Consider the following 21052-nt stretch of genomic DNA (forward strand, 5'->3'; position numbering starts at 1 on the left):
ATAAACAAGATAAAAATGGCAGCAGTCAACAGTCAACCATGTCCTCAAGTGCTACACATTGTCATCCACATCATGTGATAGGCTTGTTCTCATAATCAGTTAGATCAGGGTTGCCTTGACGAATGTCAAAAAGAAAATAGTCTGTTTGAACCACATGAAAGCAGGAGGCCCCTTTATACCGTGACATTTTTGATTGGTAACACTTAAATAGTGACCAAGGCATGAAAAAGTGGGTCTCAATCCTAAGACTGTCCTTCATTAGACCTGAGACAACACATCACAATAACCACAACAGCACCTTGATGTCTGGGTTTGGAGATCTTCACCTTTGCTATTGAATGTGCTTTTGAAAAAGTGAACCACATCAGTGGGAATTGAACATCTTTCTCAATAGCTCAGTTAATTTGCGGTATCCCCCAAGGCTCAATTCTTGGTGCATTGCTATTTTCAAATGATTCAAAACTGTCATCAAAACCCGAGCGTTATCTTTTAATCTATCCGCATCACAACAACATTTTATTTTGGGCCTCGCAGCACATATGCCTGGCAGCTCTGAGCTTCGGGATTCAAACATCGACCAAGGCCTTCACATGTGAAGTATTCATGTCCTCTCTGTGGCGTTCTCCTACATTCTACATGAATGTTAGGTTCATTGAAGACTCGAAAATCATCCATAGCTGTGGTTGTTTGTTTTAATGTGGTCTGTGATTGGCGAGCATCCAGTCCAAGGTGTATGCATCCTCTCATCTCATCTAAATTCAGGGTCCAACACTTGTCAAAGGGAAAGCAGCCATTTTAGAATCTTGGACAATGGCTCCTCTATAAGGTTTTGGGCTTTGACAATGGCTCAAGCTTTGAGACTCACTAAATTCAGAAACTAAGTCTTGGAGAGATGCTAGTCTGCTTCCTGGCTCCTGTCGAGGTACCCGGGAGCAAGGAACCTTTCTCACTAATCTTAGCTCAAGAAGAACTAAACCCCTTTCCTTGCATGTCTCCATGTACGTGATCAGATTCACAGTGCGGTGTGCAAGACAAATATACAACAGAGTGTCAGTTGAATTTTCAAATGTGGGATTCTACACAATACAAAGAGATTTCTATCATCTCAATTTCTGTCACTCGCTCCCCTGGTTACGTGTCAAAAGTACAGTGCCGAAATAGGTATTGTACGTTTAAAAAAAGAAAAGAAAAAACAACTTCTGCTAGGCAGAGGCTAAGCTGCACTGTTTTTGTTTGCAGAGTAAATGGAGCGGCTGCAATGCAAGGTAGTTACTTTTCTTGTCCCTTAACTAATATTTTCAGAGTTGAAACTCATGATTGTCCCATGATATTCAATATTTGAATTTAAAAGTAGTCATCGTTTTCTGCTGGAGCTTGCCTCCAATCTGTTTTTGTAGGTAAGTGGGAACGCGCTAACTTATGCTAATGACAGTAAATACCGAAAACGCACAAATGGAAAAAGAAAATGGAAAAACTAAACTTAGCCTGCTTTTGCAGCATGACCCAAACCACCAAACTATGATGTACAACTTTTGAAACCATTAAATGCCAAGGAAACAACCTGTATTTTTTTTCTTCATTAGCTGTCCATAGCTGGCCCGCGACCCACTTTTTGGGCCTTGACCCACCGTCTAAGAACTACTCCCTTCGGTGTTCATAGCAACAGCTTGTTCTTATCTTGCTTGTCTTTGCCTGCTTGTTTCTTTCCTCAAATATTCTGGGAGCTCACACACCCATTCCTCAATTAAGATCTTTTATTCTGCCGCCTCAGTCTATTGCCTGGGTTGGTCCCATGGGGTGGTCCATATTGCAAAGCATGGAGATTGCTCAACATGTGAAACACAAACATTAGCTCAAACACTAATACAATTTTAAATGGAGGCAATTTTTAACCCACCCCATATCATTTCAAAGTTCATTTACAAGTTGCGGGGTGTCATTGACAGTTTTGCCCACCATAGCCAAATCTCAGTAATCAAGATTATTAGCTATTTGCTAGACAAACACAGTGCTTAGCTTTGCAGAGGCCTTTCGCCACTTCTTTGAACAAAATCCAATGTGTGTGCGGAGGAATTGGAGTCAAATTGTTTTGCATCGTGGCCCCAAATTGCGTGAGCACAGAGGTTAAAGGGGGAAATTAGGCAGAACATGTGATACATTGGTCAAAAGACGATAAGTCTTATCCCTTTGTGATGCGCCTCAATTTAGCATTGCTCAACAAATCTTTCTGAAGCCAAAGCGAATCACAAAAATAAAGATAGCCAAGATCTGTGTTGGGAGGCTGTGCAAAGCATCGCTAACTTGTTTTTCACAGGCGATTACAGCGGGAACAAGAAAGGCTCACAAGGCAGACCATGGGACCTTCATGAGGCTGAGGGCCACCTCCACGATCAATGTTGCCATTTTGTTGATCGGGTAACGCATGTCCACCATGCAAGATGCATTTTGTTTGCTAAATAGATGTGTGAAGCATCTATTCATCCACCAATTTTTCACAGGAGTATTAGTGGATAGCATGATGACGATCAGGCTGCTGATTTGTTGAATGGCAAGTCTGCACGAGATACATTTGGTGCATTTGGTACAATGTTTGTATTATATGACTTCTTTTGGACAGTTTTTCTTTTTTTGTCATGTCAAATATAATTTTAAACATCAAAGATATTTTGACTTTGCCTTTTATGTAGCTACAAAGCATATCATTACGAGGCTAATGTGGACGCCACAACAGAAAAATGAACTGATACAACTGCTTCCAAAAGATAAAAATACGAAAAAAGCAAAGCTAATAAATAGAAGTTTGTGCCACAGTATATTTAGGCCACAAATCACATCTTGGAGATAACTAAAGAACCCTATTTAGAAGACGAGGCACATACTAAATGCTAACATTTCCGCTGATGGAAATTAGCCGCTAACGTTTTCTGCAATTAATCCCAAACTTGTTTGAAGAAAAAAAATAAAATTAATAAGTAAATCCTGGCGACTACCCCCCTTCGTTTTACTTTTAAAAGGTTCCGAGTGCAAGAATAAACATTATGATGTAAATATATAGATGTATTAGACCACCTATCATTAAATGATAATCTGGCATCATTAAATTATTTGATGCCCTCTTTAATTTTCAATTAATTCCCAATATTTTACAAAATTACAGAGTATGAACATACTGATGTAAATATACAGACGTATTAGACTACCTGTCATTAAATGATAATCTGGCATCATTAAGTAATTTGATACCCTCAATAATTTTCAATTAATTCCCAATGTTTTACAAAATTACATAGGAGGAAAAAAAAAATCAAACTTAATTGATATACCCAAATTTGAGCCGACTGACTGGGTGGGGCTCTCTTAACTCAAGTATAACCTTCAACCACTAAAACGTATTTTCTCTTCAGGAGTGCAAGCAAATTATATCTGATCACAGAATAACGTGGTTTACTTTCTTGACAGTGGTAGGAGCGTCTTGCGACAAGATGACCAACAGATTTGAACATATGTGCTGTATGTGTTAAAATAAAGCTAAAATAAAAAAAAGGTCTTGATCCTAATACATATAAAAAACAATCCATAAGCATGTAAAAGTGCCATAGAGAAAATAATTAATTCCAGTGACCCAAGACATTATCAAGTACCCCACAACTTACTTTCACTCAGCCAGCTGTGAGGTGTGATTAAAAGCAGACAAAAACTACTTGTCGTCAAGGCTTCTATTTGAGATGATAGGGTCACTTGTCTGTCTGTTTCCTTTCCAATGTGCCTTTGTATGTGTGCATGCATGTGTGAATGGGCTTCTTTGTAGGGATATGAATAGAAAGAAATGGCAAAGACTTGTAAAAACTCATTGAAGCCTCGCTGACAGCTTGACCAATGTTATCGCCAAAGGAAAGCAGCAGAACGTGCATCGTGACAGAAATACCTGCAAAGAGCTTCGTCTCGTGTTTAAACAAAAGACCAAGGCAAGTCATAAAATAGGATAACGTGATTTCACAAACAGACAATAGCGTGTAAGAATTGGCTACCTCCAAAAACGGCACTGATACAATCATTTCAGAGTGGCATTTTAATTGTGGGCAAAATCCTTTAGATATGTGCCATATCATTTCATGTTGACATACAAGTCCTGTATTTTTAAATATTTCTACACCTATATACAAAACCAAAATAATGGCTGGAAACTCATCTAAGAATCCAGTGAGGAAGACAAGACGCAAGGACAAGATAAACATATCTGTCCACTGTCCAACCAACTTTGCATAAATACAGACAACAGGCAGGTGAAAGGTGGGAAACGGTGTGAAAGAGGCTTAACAGGTTAAGGAGACACTCAGGGGAAATATCTACAGTGCTCAACAAATTTATTAGCGATGGTACTAATCACCAAAATCATTTTTATGCTTCTGTAATGTTAATACACAGGAGAAGCTCGTTAACCAAAGTTGGTCTATTTGTTTGAATTCTCCAGTTGCGGTCGAATGTTATGCTTAATTCAAATTTGTCAAGTCTGTATTAAAGCACTTTTATGTGCTCTCTGAGACAAATAACGATTATGGTCTAAAAAAAAAAAATTGTTAAGCACTGCATTGATTTGAACTTATACATGTGCATACATACCAAAGTTCATGAGCATTCAGGATTGTTCTACGTTGTCCTTTAATAGTGACTATTATTAAATGGATGCACCCTTTTCTCATGTTATTGAGAAATAACACTGCTGTTTTTTCTTCTTGCACCTCATGTGGTTATTGTCCAATGACACCGGGCACCCTTTCTTAGTGTTTCCTATTCCCACAAAATTTGACGTTCTCTTTCCCTTTCCGTGTCTCATCATTTACATTTTTAACAAGCTAGTCCCAATTCCTTAAATAACTTTTAGCAGCATCACATTTGCCAACTCCACTGGAACTCATATCATAGTCACTAAAGTGTCCTCAATAAATAATCAAATGGGCACCCTTTCTTGGAAGAAATAAGAGGCAAACATTTTAATAGACACGCCCAAAAATTCAGGAGTATTGTTCGATTTTTCAGGTGGCTGCTGTGTCAGCTTTACTTGCTTTGGTGAAGGTACTGCTGGGTGAACATATTGAGCTCGCTGTCCAGCCAGCCCGCCTTGTTCCTAACAACAAAACAAATACACACACACACACACACACACACACACACACACACACACACACACGGTGGGAATGATGCAGTGACTTAATTTGAACTGAGTCATCTTAAACATACTGTGAAATTTGGTTGTGACGGCTTTTGGTTAATGTATGTCAGTTGTACGGAACTTCTACCGAAAGTGACAAACAGCTTGAAGCAACAACAGTTTGCTTCTAAATTGGTGAACTGTTAGTTACTCGATGAAGTAAACACTTCATGTTCAGGAAGGCAGAAGAGAGGAAAATTGAAAACGCCACCTTTGCTGTAAGAATAAACAGCACACACAGTATCAAAGAGACAGAATTCGCGTGAGTGCCACTGGAAAAAAAAGAAAAAGAAAAAAAAGTCCAGAACATTAGGATTCGATGGCCTTCGACTTGAAGTTTGCACTGAAGGCATGATGAGTGTGCGCGTGCAAACGTAGCAGATCTGAATACCGATTTGAATACTTAACATGGATTGAATTTGCAAACTGTGGACATGGTTTTGGCTAGTCAAAGGGAAGAAGAGAAGAAATAAAATTCCCAAAAATAAGCAGCATTGCTGTTTATGCCACAAGCAAAACGCTGGTTAAACCGTCACAGCGTACTGTCCGGACCTTACGGTGAAATGGAGGAATTAAAACAGTTCCAAAGTCTCTTAATGACTTGATCATTTGCCCAGCTGACCTCCACGCATGTTTCATTCGTGCTTCTTACCGTAGCAGCTTAGCTTTGCTCTGCATGGTATCCAACAGCTCAATCTTGCTATTCATGTCAGTGATCTCATCTTCAAGATTCTGCCGAGTCACGTCTACCTGCTGGCAGAGCTGTGCAAACACCCCGGCCAACTCTCTTGATGTCCGCACGCAGCGCGCAAACAAACACATCCACAAAGAATGGTTAAAAAAAACAATCACGACTCAAACCACATGACTAAAAAGTGCGTGTTTGAATGCTCACTGCTGGACTTGGTGACTGCAGTTGGATCCGGTGTAGCTGACGACGAGCTGCAACTTCTCACTGGCGTAGTCAACAAACTGTCTCTTGAACGCACGCTCTTTGGCCTTTGTCGTCCAGGTGAGGCGCTCATAGACGAAGAGGAGCCCGTAGAGACCCACAGACAGAGCGATCAGACGCCAGCCCACGGCCTTCCAGATCTACACACACACCAACAAAACTCTTTTGACGCAAGAAGACTCAGCCAAATGTCCATCCAGGCATCCATTTTCGATCCTGTTGGTTGGGGTCACGGTTGAGCTGAAGCGTGACCGGTTGCCAGCCAATCGGAGGGCAAATATAGACAAGCAATGGAGTAATCAATAAACATTCTATTTTTGGACTGTGGGAGGCCTCAAGCAAGAACAGAGAGATCATGAAAACTTAGAGGAAGGACAGATGCCGGATTTGACCCCACACAAACAAATTTGATGAGACTTTAATAATGTTGTAGAAGCATTAACAAAGGCTATTATAATCGCTTTTCTTTCGTGGGCGGGGGCAGTTGTTCAATGTATTTGTCGTTAGTCATTCAAATTAGTTTTGAGAGATTGTTTCCTCACCACACCACCAACGACAAGGACACCCATGGAGGTCCGGGAAGTGAGGGAGGCAAGTCCGGTCACCATGGAAACCATCAGCTCCTCCTGAGTCATGGAGTTTTGTGGAAATGGAGGCATGCTGGCGCTGACAGGAGTGAGCGCCAAAGTTCGAGGGATCTGGAAGAGGAGCATTTAACGAGTTGGTTCCGAATAGTTAATTAATGGCAAAAACGAGTGATTGTCTGTGACTGTAACTGAGTGGTTCCATTTTTCTGGACTTTTGTTCTGCTTTCCATCTATTTCCAACTGAAGGACAATTTTAGTTTCAACAACAAGCTGACTCTTAGTTTGCGACCAAACTAAAGACGATTGTGTCTTTTGTTATTTCCACGTTCGTTTTGTCCAGACAAGGTTACAAATTTGAATGTGCTTAATAGTTTGAATATGAATGTAATGATCAAAATGTTTAAATCCATGCGAAAAAAAACCAAGAAAGAAACTACAAGAAAAAATAGCTGTGGAAACAAATGTACAACTACCGTAATTTTCGGACTATAAGTCGCACCGGAGTATAAGTCGCACCAGCCATAAAATGCCCAAAAAAGTGAAAAAAAAACATATATATGTATATAAGTCGCTCCTGAGTATAAGTCGCCCCCCCACCCAAACTATGAAAAAAAACGCGACTTATAGTCCGAAAATTACGGTATATTTCAAAGTATCCACTTGAACAAATACTGTGCTTTAACATCATTACTGCCATGAGTCTTAACGTGACAATATTTGAGCAGCCTTCATTGGGAATAAAACTAAATATAAACCAGAGTTTGCAACAGCGGTCAGCTGAGTGCTTGAAACTGAGATTTATGCCCCACCTGTGTACAAAAATGAGAGCACAGGATTTTCCAAATTCCGACCTGTAGTTCTTTACCAATTACTTCTTCCAGCAGTCTGATGCAGACCATAACAGACAATTCAGGAGGCCAGAATTGTCATACAACAACGAGTGCATTGTGTCACCACCACTGGAAAGCCTTGTCTTCTGATTCCTCAAATGAGGAGAATGTAGAATGTGTCCAAACTCATTATTAGAATAGAAAGTAAATGACATCCATCTTTCATTCTGCCATGACATTTTTTACACCTGGGAGAACGGAAGATAAGTCTTTACTGCCATCAAGTGGGAATTAAAAAAAGGAAACCAGACTCCGAACAGTGTCAGATGATACTTTGTAAAGTGTTCCCCCTGCAGGCCAAGTTGTGCAATTAAACCTGGGTTGTTTTTTTTTTCTATTCATTGCAAACTATTAAAGGTTTGTACATTTGACCTTAATTATACCTTACACATAAAGGCAGCAATTGTTTTGTGTACATTATCAAATGTGTGTTACTGTAAGGCGTTACCTGGTCACTGTAGCCCATGAGGGCCCGTCGAGTGTTTTTGGGCCCTAAATAGCGGTTGACCAACATCGTCCAGCCCAAAGAGAAGTGAAAGCTGATGTCCTCCTGGAAGTCACTGCAAAGCTTATCGCAAGCCAGGTCATAACTTAGACTGAAACACTGGCGAGGAACCAGCTTGTCCACCTGCTCTCTGGCTGGGTTGGGTAGAAGCGGCTTCAGACCCTCTGCATGACACACGGAGGATATAAATATTTCACTGATGTGATTAATGCACAAATAATGTCAAATACAGGCTGTTATTATTTCAAATCATTCCAGTGCTATATTCTGTCATAGTAGCATTTGATACTATGGTATGACACTTACCTATCATTTCTGCCTGTGTGGTCTGAAGAGCTGTGCTAATTGTGGTGGAGCACCTGTCTGACATGTTCTTGCCCAGACACTCTTCTATGTGCCGGTGGAGCTCCTAGCAAAATATAATATTCAGAATAGAATACATTTGACAGTGTGGATTTGGAGTATCCAAACTTGTTCACATTTCATAAATTTTAGGAAAGAACTATGCTGAAACGCACTTTCTTGTAGACTTTGAGAACAACTTGTGATGGGTGGAAGTCCATGTGAAAATCATCCACCAGCACGTGAAGCTTCCTGATTTCTTCTGCCATGCAATTGGAAACCTGGAGATAAGCAGGGAATTTGCCAGGAATGTATTACATTACTTGCACTCTGTGAAATAGAGACGCTGGCCACTTCAACGTAAACATATGCAAAGACAAAGTTAGTTCACTTAAAGTTTCCATTCAAAGCAAAGTGTTGGAAGCATGTTGGTGCTCACCTGTCTCTCCACCTCTTCTGTGATTTTCTTGATCCTGGACTTACAGTCCATAGTCAGAAGATCCAACTGCTTGTCTATAAACTCCAGTCGGTCCTGACGGTCATCTTTGGTCTCAAGGCAGTAGACCCTATAATCATACACAATTCGGACCAAAAGCTTTATTTATTGTGTTCCAAAGAAATTTGCGTACATCTCAATATTCATTTCCATGAAGGGAGGACACCAAAGATGTCCTGAAAATACAACCGATTGTTATGCAACCAATACTACGTTTTACAATTGAACACAGGTCACAGAATTAACTCATTCCAACTCTACGTTTACAGGTGAGAGACTAAAATGCCACACGGACCTCTGCTCTTGTGCAGCAATGTGCACGGCGTCCATGATGTGCCGCAAAGCTTCCGAGATCTGCTTGGCCCGCACTGTATGCTGCTCAAACTTTGTCTTCACCGCTGACTGAGAGATGCACTCCTACACACAATCGTCACGTCAGCATACAGCACTGATGACTACTGACTATTAAAGATGCAGTTGAAGTTTACGTCATATAAATGTGGTTTAAAAGCGACTACGATATAGATTGTGTCACTATGGTGTTAAAATTTATTTGATCCAAATTGACTTAGGAGTCAAAAATAAATAAACAAATATGATTAAAATTGCGTGGATTAGACACCTACATTGTTTGGAATATTTGACGCAAACATTTTACAACAAGGCTCTTGAAGGTTTCCCCTTATGAAATAAATGCTTTTACGTGGTTACAAATTTTAGCCTTACCTCAAATCGCCTCTCAAAGTTCTGAAACTCAAACATTCTAGCTTGAAATCCATCAGCAAGAGCGCCACCTGAAACAGGACAACAAAATTCCATTTAATAGACAATTTGGGTCTGGGAAAGGCTTTTGAGGAAAATTATTTAAAATTGATCACCATACTGTATGATAAAATAATCTGCCGATTTGTGAATAAATGTCCAATCTGACCTGCTTCAGGCATTCCTTGAGCTTTCTGCACACGTGCCTGGAGAACCTCCTTGGCAGAGACGAAGAAGATGCGGTCACTGGCCTGAGCTTGGTCCACAACACCGAGCTCGTGCACGAGGAAATTGGTACAGCGGTCCATATGTTGTCTCCGCACCTGGCAATAAAGAAAAATTATGTAGGAGCTGCGCACACTTGAGAAGCCATATTGTTTATAGAGTGATTTAAACACAAGTACATCTGACTAACCTCATCCATGTATTCAGGTTCAGAGGCTGAGGCATCCCAACGGTTATTAAGGATAAAGATGTTCGGACTGGAAAGTCGTTCGTTGACTTTGTGGAAAAATGACTTCTCCTGCAGAGACATTGTTGACGCTGAAAAGCATGACCAAGGAAGAAAGGAAAGGAAAGGAAAGAAGGGACGGCAGGAGGCAGGGATTGATGACCGGACAAATCTTGTCTTATCTCACCGTCTGCATCAGTGTTGACTCGGAGTTTGCCACAAGCACAAACACATCTGCATCCAAGCAGAACTTGTCGATCCAGCTGTCAAGTTCTGTGGTCACGTCAATACCTGGACTGAATGTATATGAATTAAAAAAAAAAAAAAGAAAAACATTAAAATGGCATACCAAGTGATGCATGTCTACAATATAAGATATGCCTGACCTGTCCAACAAGACCAGATCATCCCTGAGCAAAGCACACTTGGCTTTAGGCCACATGACACAGACCAAGCTGCCTGCATCCAGGTCCTCATCCTGGTGGAGAGCGTGTGCCAGTTGGTTCACTGTCTGGAAATGTTGACACAAGCAAAGTTGGGTTGTGATGCCCACTTCCATTAAAAGATAGATGAATAAATAACTGAGTTCTCCCAACCTTAATGCTTTTCTTCTCCTCAGAGCCTTCAGTCAGAATAAAAGCTTCGTTCCCATCCGTTCCCTCGACCCTCAGGAAACAATTTGTGGTGTGTCCAATACCAGAAGGCAAAACCTTGTCACACAGCATAGCATTGATGACCGAACTTTTCCCATTACTGGTCCTAGAAAACAAAAATTAAACAACTGTAAGAAAAGAAACATTTTGCATGCCTTAAAATTGTCAAATACAATGAGATGCCTTAGTTTAATGTCATACCACTTGAAAATCCACAGTTCTTAGAACACATGAAACAAGTTGTGATGTGAGCTTGTGAAAAGAGATACATACCTCCCAAAGAACACCACCTTCATGTGTCTCCGAGCGAGCACTTCTCCAATCCCTGCTACCTTGGTAAGGTAACTTCGAACCTCCTGTACCTGTTCTTCCGTCGTGATTGGATCCAGCTCTTCATTTTTGTGAGCATCTAGCAGAGTGGACAAAGAATAATGTTATGCACAACTGCAAAACTGTACACGTTTTCTGACATTTCTTGATAATCAAAGAAGCAATCATAATGCCCAAATTACAAAAGAATCAAAGTTACCATCGAGAAATGATGAACTCTCCTTAATATAGGCCCCTAACTGTTCAAAGATCCCATTTATCTTCTTCTTCGCGGTGACAAAATGCTTGAGTGGCGACGCGTTCACCTCCGCCATTAGTCTCTTATCCTTCTTGCCGTGGACTGCGTTGGTGTTGGGTCGTGGGAAAACCAGAGACATGGCACTGGACGGAGGAAAAGCAAGTGAAACAAACTTGTAGGAATCATTTGTAAGCTGTCATTGAAAAACGGGCAAAACCTGAGTAAATGTTAAGTCCGAGCACTTGAAGTGTTTTTATTGGGCAAGTTACAATCGGAACATTCTGGACCTGTCAAATAGCATGCCTGTGAAATAACACTGAACATGCAGATACATACAGACACGCAGATTTTGAAAAATATTTGCCCACGTGAATCAGGAACAATTGCAACTTTGAATAATAAAGTTCAGTTGAAAGGAAGTATGCAGCGTCACAAATAAACTTTCGTGACGTACATTAATTTGAATAAGCCTAACGCCATACCTTTAGAAAATGAGAAGCTGGTCGTGCAGCCACAGCAAAAATGAAAATGTACAACAAGGTCTGACGTTTTAGTTGAAATCATACAAGAGGTAAATATTGTCGTCGCGTAATTTGGGATTACTTTCTGAGGCCCAACAAGCATGTCAATGGGGTGAATATTTAGAGGGCAAGCCGCAACTAGCCGCAACTAGCCGCAACTTGATTTGCGTCAGACGGCAATTAATACTATTGCCATCCCGGCCGACTTACCGTAGATAGGGCTCTCTCTTCACGAATAATCCACTTGCATCCTGGTCTTTTTACTTAGCGGTGACTACGATGGATAAACGCCTGCCGATTTAAAAGTAGCGTTAGCACGCACGTCCGGGTATATGCAAAATGGACACAAAGCTATTCTTGGCGCTCAATGCACAGTGCTATCGGGTCCACTCAAAAATAAGTTGGTGGGAGCCGGTGTTCTACTGCAATGCCCTGAAAGTGAATGATAACGCCACTTGTGCCGCACCTACACAGACGCCCCCTCGGCCTTTTCCGGGATGGTTTTGTTCTCTATTATCCACCCATTACAAATGCCGCCACCTGCTGTTTCGGAGTATGAACTACGTACTCTCGTTTTCTGTGGGATTATGGGAAATGAAGTACAAACACTCCTGCTTTTCGAGTGTCCGTAGATTACCTGAGTATTTATATTTCTGACTTGTTTTACATGTTAACACAAATGTACTATATAAACATTTGAAATCTGCATATCTAGAGCCCATCGCTCCTGACTTTCGGGGAAAGCTCGAGTGAGCTGCTGGGTAGTAAGCACGCAAGCATTATACGCTCGTTTTAAAAATAATAAACTCATTATAATCCCAGGTTATTTCTTACTTAAGATGTATGAAAGTTGATCAATTATGTTTCTTGAGTTAGTTTGTGCTCTCCAGAGTTATTTTTCAAGTATGTTGTCCCCTTTCACCCCAATCGTCTTTTGCAAAGCAACTCGTTGGCCCACACTGATCCAATTTAAAAACACAGCAACTTGGTGTAATTCTACATATTTATTTTGTTTTGCTTAGACAAGAAAATAACAATTAACCTTCCTTCCTTGGTCTAAATTGCTATGAAGTGATAATGCAAACAACTAAGAAAAATGAGAACGCTTTGTTCACAGCCAACCTTTTAGTATTCCAAAGACTAATAACTGTATTTCACAATCACAGATGGAAAATGAAATCTGGCTCGTGTTTTTACATAGTCAGGAGAGAGTAAACATGAGTTCAGTTGTTGACATACATGTGACCATTGACCACAGTATGTTTTGTTATACACAATGCAGACAGCTCAAAGTGTTACATGTTGGCATTACATAATACTTGAAATCCTTGCAATTTATCAAGTACAGTACCTCGAACCAAAGCCTGGTTGACATTCATTTGCTACGTTTGTAGCATACTGGTGTACAGTAAGTGTACAATGTTCCTATTAAAATGACTTTCTGCAAGGACAGCATGACAAGTTTTTTTTTTTTAAGTTTGTTTTTAGCTTTCAGTGTGTACATTCAAGACAACGAAACGATTTAGTTGTATGCCTTGTTAAAATGCTAAATACAACCAAACCCTATTAAAGGGTACTGCATTTATCATTGTTTTCACATCTGAAAATATTCTGTCCCTTTAGCTGACACAAAAATAGTAAAACATGATTCAGTTACAAGATGTGTAATACAAGTGGCAGTCATGTTCATTACAGGCGTCGCCCACCGCGAATCCAAAGTATCCGAATTCTCCCCGCTTTACTACATGTAACAATTACATTTACAGGTTGATGCGGTACTAACGTCAGATGAGAGGAAAACAGCCTGTACTTGATATTACGCTAAGAGGTACTCTCATTAATCTACTGTACAGCAAACAAAACTTTAAATCCTAGACATTTTCTCCGCAGTTAGATAAGCAGTTGCCTGTCACTTCTGAGGTAGTAAATAAGTAGATATATCATTAAAGGCAAGTACACAGAACAATGCTTGATTCAGTGGACTACACCTCTGATCAGAGTGTGTATCCTGTCCTTCAAAGTTCAATTTCAACAAAATCAATTTCGGTGGGAAAATGTCTGTTACAGCTTTAAACACTTTATGATATTGCAGAAAGATATGACAAGATAGAGGTAGAATGTTTATTATATAATAATAATGTCTGCCACTATATTAAAGTTAACTCATAAACGCTACCATCAAAAGTTTAAAACTAAATGGAAAAAGCGCCCAAACGACTAGAACTAAATCAAGAAAATCAGAAACCCTTATTTCTGTGTTTGAGGTATAAAACAAAATTTATATATAAGAAATGTCATAAGTGCTTTAACCCTGTCAAGAGATTAGACACTCTCTGAGAGAGACACACAGCAGTAGCATTTTGACATTGGTGCAACACCGAGGCTAGTGACAATGCTAGTGGAACAGTCAAATCAGCAGAGTTAACGGATTTAAAAGAGATAAATAAGCATTCTCTCTTTGCATGCCTTCATTCCGGTATCACAATAGTCGTTTTGACTTGCGGCAATGTTCGTGAAGGGAGTTCCCACGACTGGAATCCCGCTTGGGATCCGTTCATCTCGACCGTGTGACTAGATTATAAAAGGAATGGATTGCTATTGTCTTCAATATGGAGGTGGGTTTAAGTCCCAATTTCATTCAAAGCTCCGGAGAGCCAGCAATATGCTGAAGGGAAAATGGCCGACAATGTCATGAATAATATTAGAAAAGGCTACACATAAGTCTAGAATAGTTTTGCTGTGCTATGTCAAAACAGCAATGATCATACTTGCTCACACCAAGAGGACCTAAATTCCTAAATTACACTTTAAAAAAAAAAATCTTCCAGCTCACCTCAAATCAGTTTAAGCGCCCATTTTTTGCCTCAAAACATATACAAATGGCAAACAGATCAGAATCGACTATAAGTTGTAGGGGGAAATTATTTAAAATAGAAGCTTCAAATCTTGGCACTTTAGAAGAAAAACATTCCAATGGGTTTGTGAGGCAGATATTGTTTGGACACTTCCAAATATCTAAAAGTACAATCCCTATGAAATCAAAATTTGTTCTTTAAACTTTGGACTGCTGTAACTGACCCCATGGCAACTGTAGTTGGATGAATGATAGGATTAGCGTCACCCCAAGAAAGAAACGACGCATTTTATTTTAAGTATCACTCAAGCTCACGAGGGGACCTTCCTGATTTGCACAGTGACCAACTACGTTCCCTGTAAGACATTTAGGCATTATAGACAGAAATGTATAGTCATGCTACGGGCACGGTTGCTGGTTGCAAGCTCCCTGAAGGCTTGCATGGTCAGAGATGGAAAGGCATAGAACAGAAGCTTTAAAGTGAAAGTCAACTCAAAGTTGTCTATGTAATAAATTGTTCTGTCCAACCCAAATAGTCAAAACACAGTGTTCTGATTAATGTTTTGACTGTGGAATATGATTTAAACAAGAAAAATCCACCTGTTTTTATCCATTTCAGGGGGCAGCCATTTTGGCACTTGCTGTCGACTGAAAATGACATCACAGTTGTGCTCGGGTCACAACCAATCATGGCTCACCAAATTTTTTAAGATGAGCCGTGATTGGTTGTGACCCGAGATCAACTGTGAAGTCATTTTTTATCGACAGCAAGTGACAAAATGGCCGCTCCCTGGGATGAATAAGAGCAGTTGGATTTTGCCTGTTTAATTCATATTCCACAAATGCAATCTTAATCACAATGCCATGAGGGCACATACATACCCACGTTGGGGTTGACCTCCTCTTTAAAGAAAATAAATACACGGACCGCCACTTAAAGGTAATCATTATGACCGTTTGCACAATGTTATCCAACAAGTACTGTATCAAATATTCTGCCATAACCAATATAAAGTTCAGTTCAGTCACAACTCTCATTATGACGCAGTGCAACTGTTCATTAGCATCGCCCTTGTAAGAGTAGCATACAGCTCTAGTATCTGATATTCACTGCTGTGCAAGCAATTATAGTGTTTTGGGTGGTCAGTTTATATTCAAAGGTATTTGGTGTCAAAGAGTAACCATTGTAACTAACAGATAATCTCACTAAACAACATGGTCAAATGTTTTAGTCTGCAGAGAATCGAACAAAAAGAAACACGATGCCATCACTAATGCGAATTAGACATTTAAAACGAAAAGGTATGTAATGGTGAAAACTAATCTTAAGTGCATTCTGTATTTGTGATTACAGAAACAAACCGTTACAAAAGGTAAAAGCATTTCAGTGGAATTTGTGTCACCATGCTGATGTGGCCTCTTTGAACGCAGTGCTTCAAGCTGACTTTACATGTGTGACATGTCTGAGTGTGCGCTATACTGGATATTTGTTATGTTCAAGCAGGTCGCCACCACATAACACATGTGATAACTGGATCAAGTGCATTAACTGTTGTAGATTTGAATGAATTACTCTGTTGATTGTAGTGAGAAAGACAACATTTGTGCATTCAAGCTACTTTTTTTTTTTTTTTTTAAATAATGAGGTAATACTGATGAGGTGATTTGTTGTGTTCACCAATAATCTATCAGAGCAACAAAAGGAGAAGACACATAAATGTTGGATAGTTAACTCATTCACTGCTAGCCCAGTTAAAATGGAACTTTGACGTCTATAACCGTCAACGGCAGTGAATAAGGTAATGATATCATTTGACCTTTGACAGGAAAAAGACACGCAGTGAAGAGTAATTTGTGGACACAAAACCGCTTATTGCTGAAATGCCTGGTAGTAATGAGGTAAGGAGCTAGAAGTGCTAACAGCAGAAGTGCTGTATGCCTGAGGTAGTTGGCTATGGTTGTGGGCCACGGGGCCCTGGGGCACATGAGCCTGAGAAGGCTGGAAGAATGTAAAAGGCCCTGAAGCCTGGGAGGACAACCCACTGGAAGAGGTTGGCGAGGAGGTGGCGGTGGTAGCAGGGGGATAACCCATCATCAGCCCACCCATTCCTACATGAGAGCTGTAAGGTGGCAGGCTGAAAGGCAAGAAGCCCAACAGTGGCCCAAGTTCCATGTTAGTGGTGCAGGAAAGCTCAGCTGAGGAGATAGCAGCATTCCGGGGCACTAGGTGGGGATCACTGCCGACAGGCATCCCTTCAGCGAGCATCTCCCTTTGAGGAGAGGTGGACGTCGAGGTAGAAGAGTTGACTGAGCTGAGGTGAGGAGGAGGGGCACCCTGCAGATCCAGCAGGAAACTGTCCACGTCAGTGCGAGGATATGAGGTAGATCCTTGCTGGTACCTGGGCATGCTGCCGTACGACTGCTGCTGCGGCGGCGCCGACAGAGGCTGCAAGTGATGATGGTGGTTGTGAGGAGACGGCGGAGGCATATGGCGACCGACGCTCATGCTTGAGGACAAAGACACCTGCATGAGGCCGTGCGGATGACTCATCCCGGGGACAGGGTTGGTAATGGGGTAGGAGTTGAACATGTCCCTGGTGTAGGTCTCCACGGGTTCCTTGGAGGCGGTCGAGCTTCTATCCGAGGCTAAAGGGCTGGATTCCTTTATGGGACACTGGGTGGTTGTGGTGGATGTCGCCACGGGAGTACTGGCTGTAACCAGCGGTATCAATCCCGCGTCATGCACGTGGCTCTTCTTCAAGTGACGGGTCAAGTGGTCTCTGCGGCCGAAGCGCTGAGCACAACGGGGACACAAGAAATCGCGCCGTCCCGTGTGCACCACGGCATGGCGACGTACGTCCTTGCGGGTGTAAAAACGTCGGTCGCATCGCTCACAGGAATATTTCCTCTCTCTCACCGCCACGACCGCATTAGTATTGCCCTCTGCTGGAGGCGGCCGATCAATATGGCCGGCACCCAGGTGCTCCAGCAGCGACGGTGTCCCTTCCGAGCAGGGCAGGCCCGCGCCGGCACTGTGAGCCTCCACCAGGTGGCGCCTGTAGCCCAGCTGAGTGTTGTATTGCTTCCCACACTCCTGGCAGTGAAAACCAAGCTGCCTATTGGCTATGTGGCTATCCTGCAGCTGACCCTTTAGTTGTTCTTGCTGGTGGAACATTGTCCCAAGGGGACGATGCTGGTTGCGTTGAAAAACTGAGCGTGTAGGAGCAGATGCTAGCAACACTCATGAGGATTCTACAGGTCGCTGGCCATCAACTCTCTGATCTCAGGCTGTTGGGTTATCTCCGTGTGCTTGCAATAATACTAAGTGCAGTTTGTTGACTATTTAATGATCTCTTGTGACAATGACGTGTGGTCTGTCCTGTCTCGATGGGACAGGCCTGTGTCCAGCGCTTGGTTTCGGTGACAGCACCTGCCATAGCAACCCTAGTGGGCTGCAGTTTGGATAATTTCTGCTGTTGACTCAAGAGTCGGTTGGTGTTCAGCAGAAGAAGCTCAACATCTTAAAAGACCTGAAATATAAAAAAATATATCCCCATATTGAGGAAATCACATTTTTGAAGTAGGGTGTGGTGACAGTAAGAAGAATGCAGATTAATAGTCATCACGAGAGACCCATCTATCTCCTAGCTGTTGTGATAGAGATATGGTGCTTCGTATGCCACTTTGCCTATGTTCATACACCAAAATCTATCTGATTTAAATAAATAATAATAATACTTTGGCAATAACCTTCGATTACATTCAGAACAGACTAATTGCAATGCCTTCAATGAACTATTTTTGAGACAGTCAAAATATATCACTGTCCTCAATGGAAGTCAATTTAGCGGGATATTGCATAAAATTTCATCTTTATGTTCAAACTGATTTTATAATTTTGCACACACCGGTAATATGTTGCAGTAATATTATGATAATATGCCAATAATTGTGATGATTATTTGGGCCAGGATAACTATTTGGCTCTTCAAACATTGATCATCATCCAATTTTGGCATTAATGTACTGCACCATTTAATTTACAGCAGTTGACACTGATCTCATTCATTATTATACATAAATCTATACCATGTCCTTGGAACCGTGTCATGAAATCTTTTGTTAAGGTCATTCTATGAACCTGCCGTTCTGCCAGAGTTCACAACATGATAGTGTCTAGAAAATCACAGATCCATCCCGCCACTCTAAACGTCTGTAAATGTTTGGACAAAAGCTGCTAGCAACACAGGTTTCATCACAGTTCACGCTCCACCTTTGTCCCAAGTGTACTGTAAAGCAAACATTGAATTTGGTCTTCAACTTAAACACAAACATGATGCATTCCATAAGTCTCAACCGACAGGTTGACAATGTTTCCTCGACAGGAATTTATCTTAGCCTAGATCTCAAATGCATGATTTATGCATCTCTAATAGGGGCAGCCTGGCCGCAATACTTTCAACGTTTTACAAGATTTACAAGTAGAAAAGTGAACGATCTCTATGAGGAAGAAATCAATTACAGCGCCATCCTGTGGAGACAAGCAGCGACGTTAGTCTTCACTTTCCTTGCCTCCGTCAAAAGTATGCAACTTGTGTTAAAACGATCGGCAAATATTATAGAGCATATGGGATATGATTTCTTTAATAAATGTATGTGTCATTATAGCTGACTAGTGCTCGATTGGAAGGGGCAAAGTCCAAAGTTTCAGCGAATGTGTGACCACAACTTACCGGACCGGGGCTAAATTTGTCTGCTAACCGATCTTGTCTTCGTGAATTTCGGTGGCGGATGTGAGTTAGGTTCGCACTTCTGGTTGACGTGAAAAACACCACATCGAGTTACATTTGTGCAAACAAGGCTGTAGGTAAATGTCTAAAGTTTAACCGAGAGAGAATGACGAATTAAAAACAATAGACATGCGCTTCACCAAGTTGTGTCGGAGTTTGTGTTGCGGGAGCTAACTCTCTGTATTAGTTTAGCAAAAGCGCTAAAAAGTCCTACTCAAGTCAACATTTACACAGTGGACGTTTCTTACCGCCTGGCACAACGCCGCGATCTTCCACCGCGCTCCATTTGGCTTCCACGTGGACATTTTGGACAGATGAAGGCTTTAAAAGATGTTTATTCGAGTCTGGGCCTGGCCGCTGGCACCGCGCTGGAAGCCGTGCATTCTGGGAGCGTGACGTCACACCCCGGGCCCACTGCAGCGCCAGCAGGAAGTACGACTTCTGGAACTCCGAAGCACGACTAACTTTTTCTTTCTTGTGTCAGTGCTGACAATGGAATTCTGTGATTTCACTTTTGCTTCTTTACTTAAGTGTGGTTAAATTCTTGTAGGAAGAGCCTCTATAGCACCAATGTGGAGCCCACCAGCAGTCCAAGGGCCTGTCCCAAAAATGATCTCACCAGTGAAGGAGCAATGACATTTTATAGAAATGTTGAATACATGATAATTTGAAAATGTGCAAACTGGAAAAAAATATATTAAAAAATAAGTGTTACATTCAAATCTATGTGCCTAATTATTGTTGAGAAATCTATAACAGTAGTTAATAAAAATCATATATGATGATGATGAAGCAGTGATTCTCGGTTATTTTTCTATTTTGCCCATCCAAGAAGGAAGAAAGCAACCCTCCAACCGCCCTGCCATAAATATAATAGTAGTTTATAAAATGTTATGACTACCTTTTTGTAAACTATTTTATTATTATTAACATTAAAGAAAACAAAAAGAAAAAAGATGGAAAGCTCAATTTACAAAAAAGGAAAACATGAACAAGTTTTCTCATTCTGTCAGAAAATATTTTAAGTCCATCAATTTGCCTAAAATTAAAGAATGAGAGCGCCACTGCCACTCACTGTAGTGGGTGTGCATTTACACTTTATATCTGTAAGATTGTCTTTAATATTGGCGAAAGTTGCCCAAATCTCAATGTGAAGGGATATTGTATATTTTAATGATAAATTGTTTATTTATGGCTAAAAAAAATTATGAAAAGAAATAAACAGGTTTTATGAAGCGTAATAAAATGGATGAATGTACTGTAGAATGTGTGCCTTTAAGGGGTGTGGTCGTGTGAGTAATAGCATGAGCTGAAGTCTGATTGGCCAAGTAGTTTGGAGCGAGCGTGAGCTGTGACCTACAGTAGGTCCTCAGAAGTGTTCTATTTTTATATTTGTGTTTGGCTGTTTGTCCTGCTCAGTCAAATTGCAACCGTGCCTCTCCTTGACCACATGCATCCAAATACCTTAATTC

The 21052-nt window shown here is 41.0% G+C and overlaps 2 protein-coding genes across 2 annotated transcripts; both read right to left on the reverse strand.

Moving 5' to 3' along the window:
- Window positions 1–4050: 4050 nt before the first annotated feature.
- Window positions 4051–12451, reverse strand: mfn2 (mitofusin 2). Its single transcript, XM_037271251.1, has 18 exons — window positions 12147–12451; window positions 11377–11558; window positions 11121–11256; window positions 10791–10953; window positions 10581–10705; window positions 10382–10490; window positions 10159–10266; window positions 9913–10066; window positions 9708–9775; window positions 9277–9398; window positions 8925–9051; window positions 8662–8766; window positions 8450–8552; window positions 8087–8307; window positions 6704–6859; window positions 6105–6301; window positions 5862–5996; window positions 4051–5125 (listed from the first exon to the last, which is right to left on the reverse strand). Exons 2-18 carry the CDS (start codon window positions 11552–11554, stop codon window positions 5056–5058), a joined length of 2277 nt encoding a protein of 758 aa, XP_037127146.1. The 5' UTR covers window positions 11555–11558; window positions 12147–12451; the 3' UTR covers window positions 4051–5055.
- A 474-nt stretch (window positions 12452–12925) lies between these two features.
- Window positions 12926–19982, reverse strand: LOC119134528 (zinc finger protein PLAGL2-like). Its single transcript, XM_037271266.1, has 2 exons — window positions 19829–19982; window positions 12926–18320 (listed from the first exon to the last, which is right to left on the reverse strand). Exon 2 carries the CDS (start codon window positions 17963–17965, stop codon window positions 16661–16663), a length of 1305 nt encoding a protein of 434 aa, XP_037127161.1. The 5' UTR covers window positions 17966–18320; window positions 19829–19982; the 3' UTR covers window positions 12926–16660.
- Window positions 19983–21052: the final 1070 nt, after the last annotated feature.

Source organism: Syngnathus acus, chromosome 2 (genome assembly GCF_901709675.1).
Source record: "Syngnathus acus chromosome 2, fSynAcu1.2, whole genome shotgun sequence".
Taxonomy (NCBI): Eukaryota; Metazoa; Chordata; class Actinopteri; order Syngnathiformes; family Syngnathidae; genus Syngnathus; species Syngnathus acus.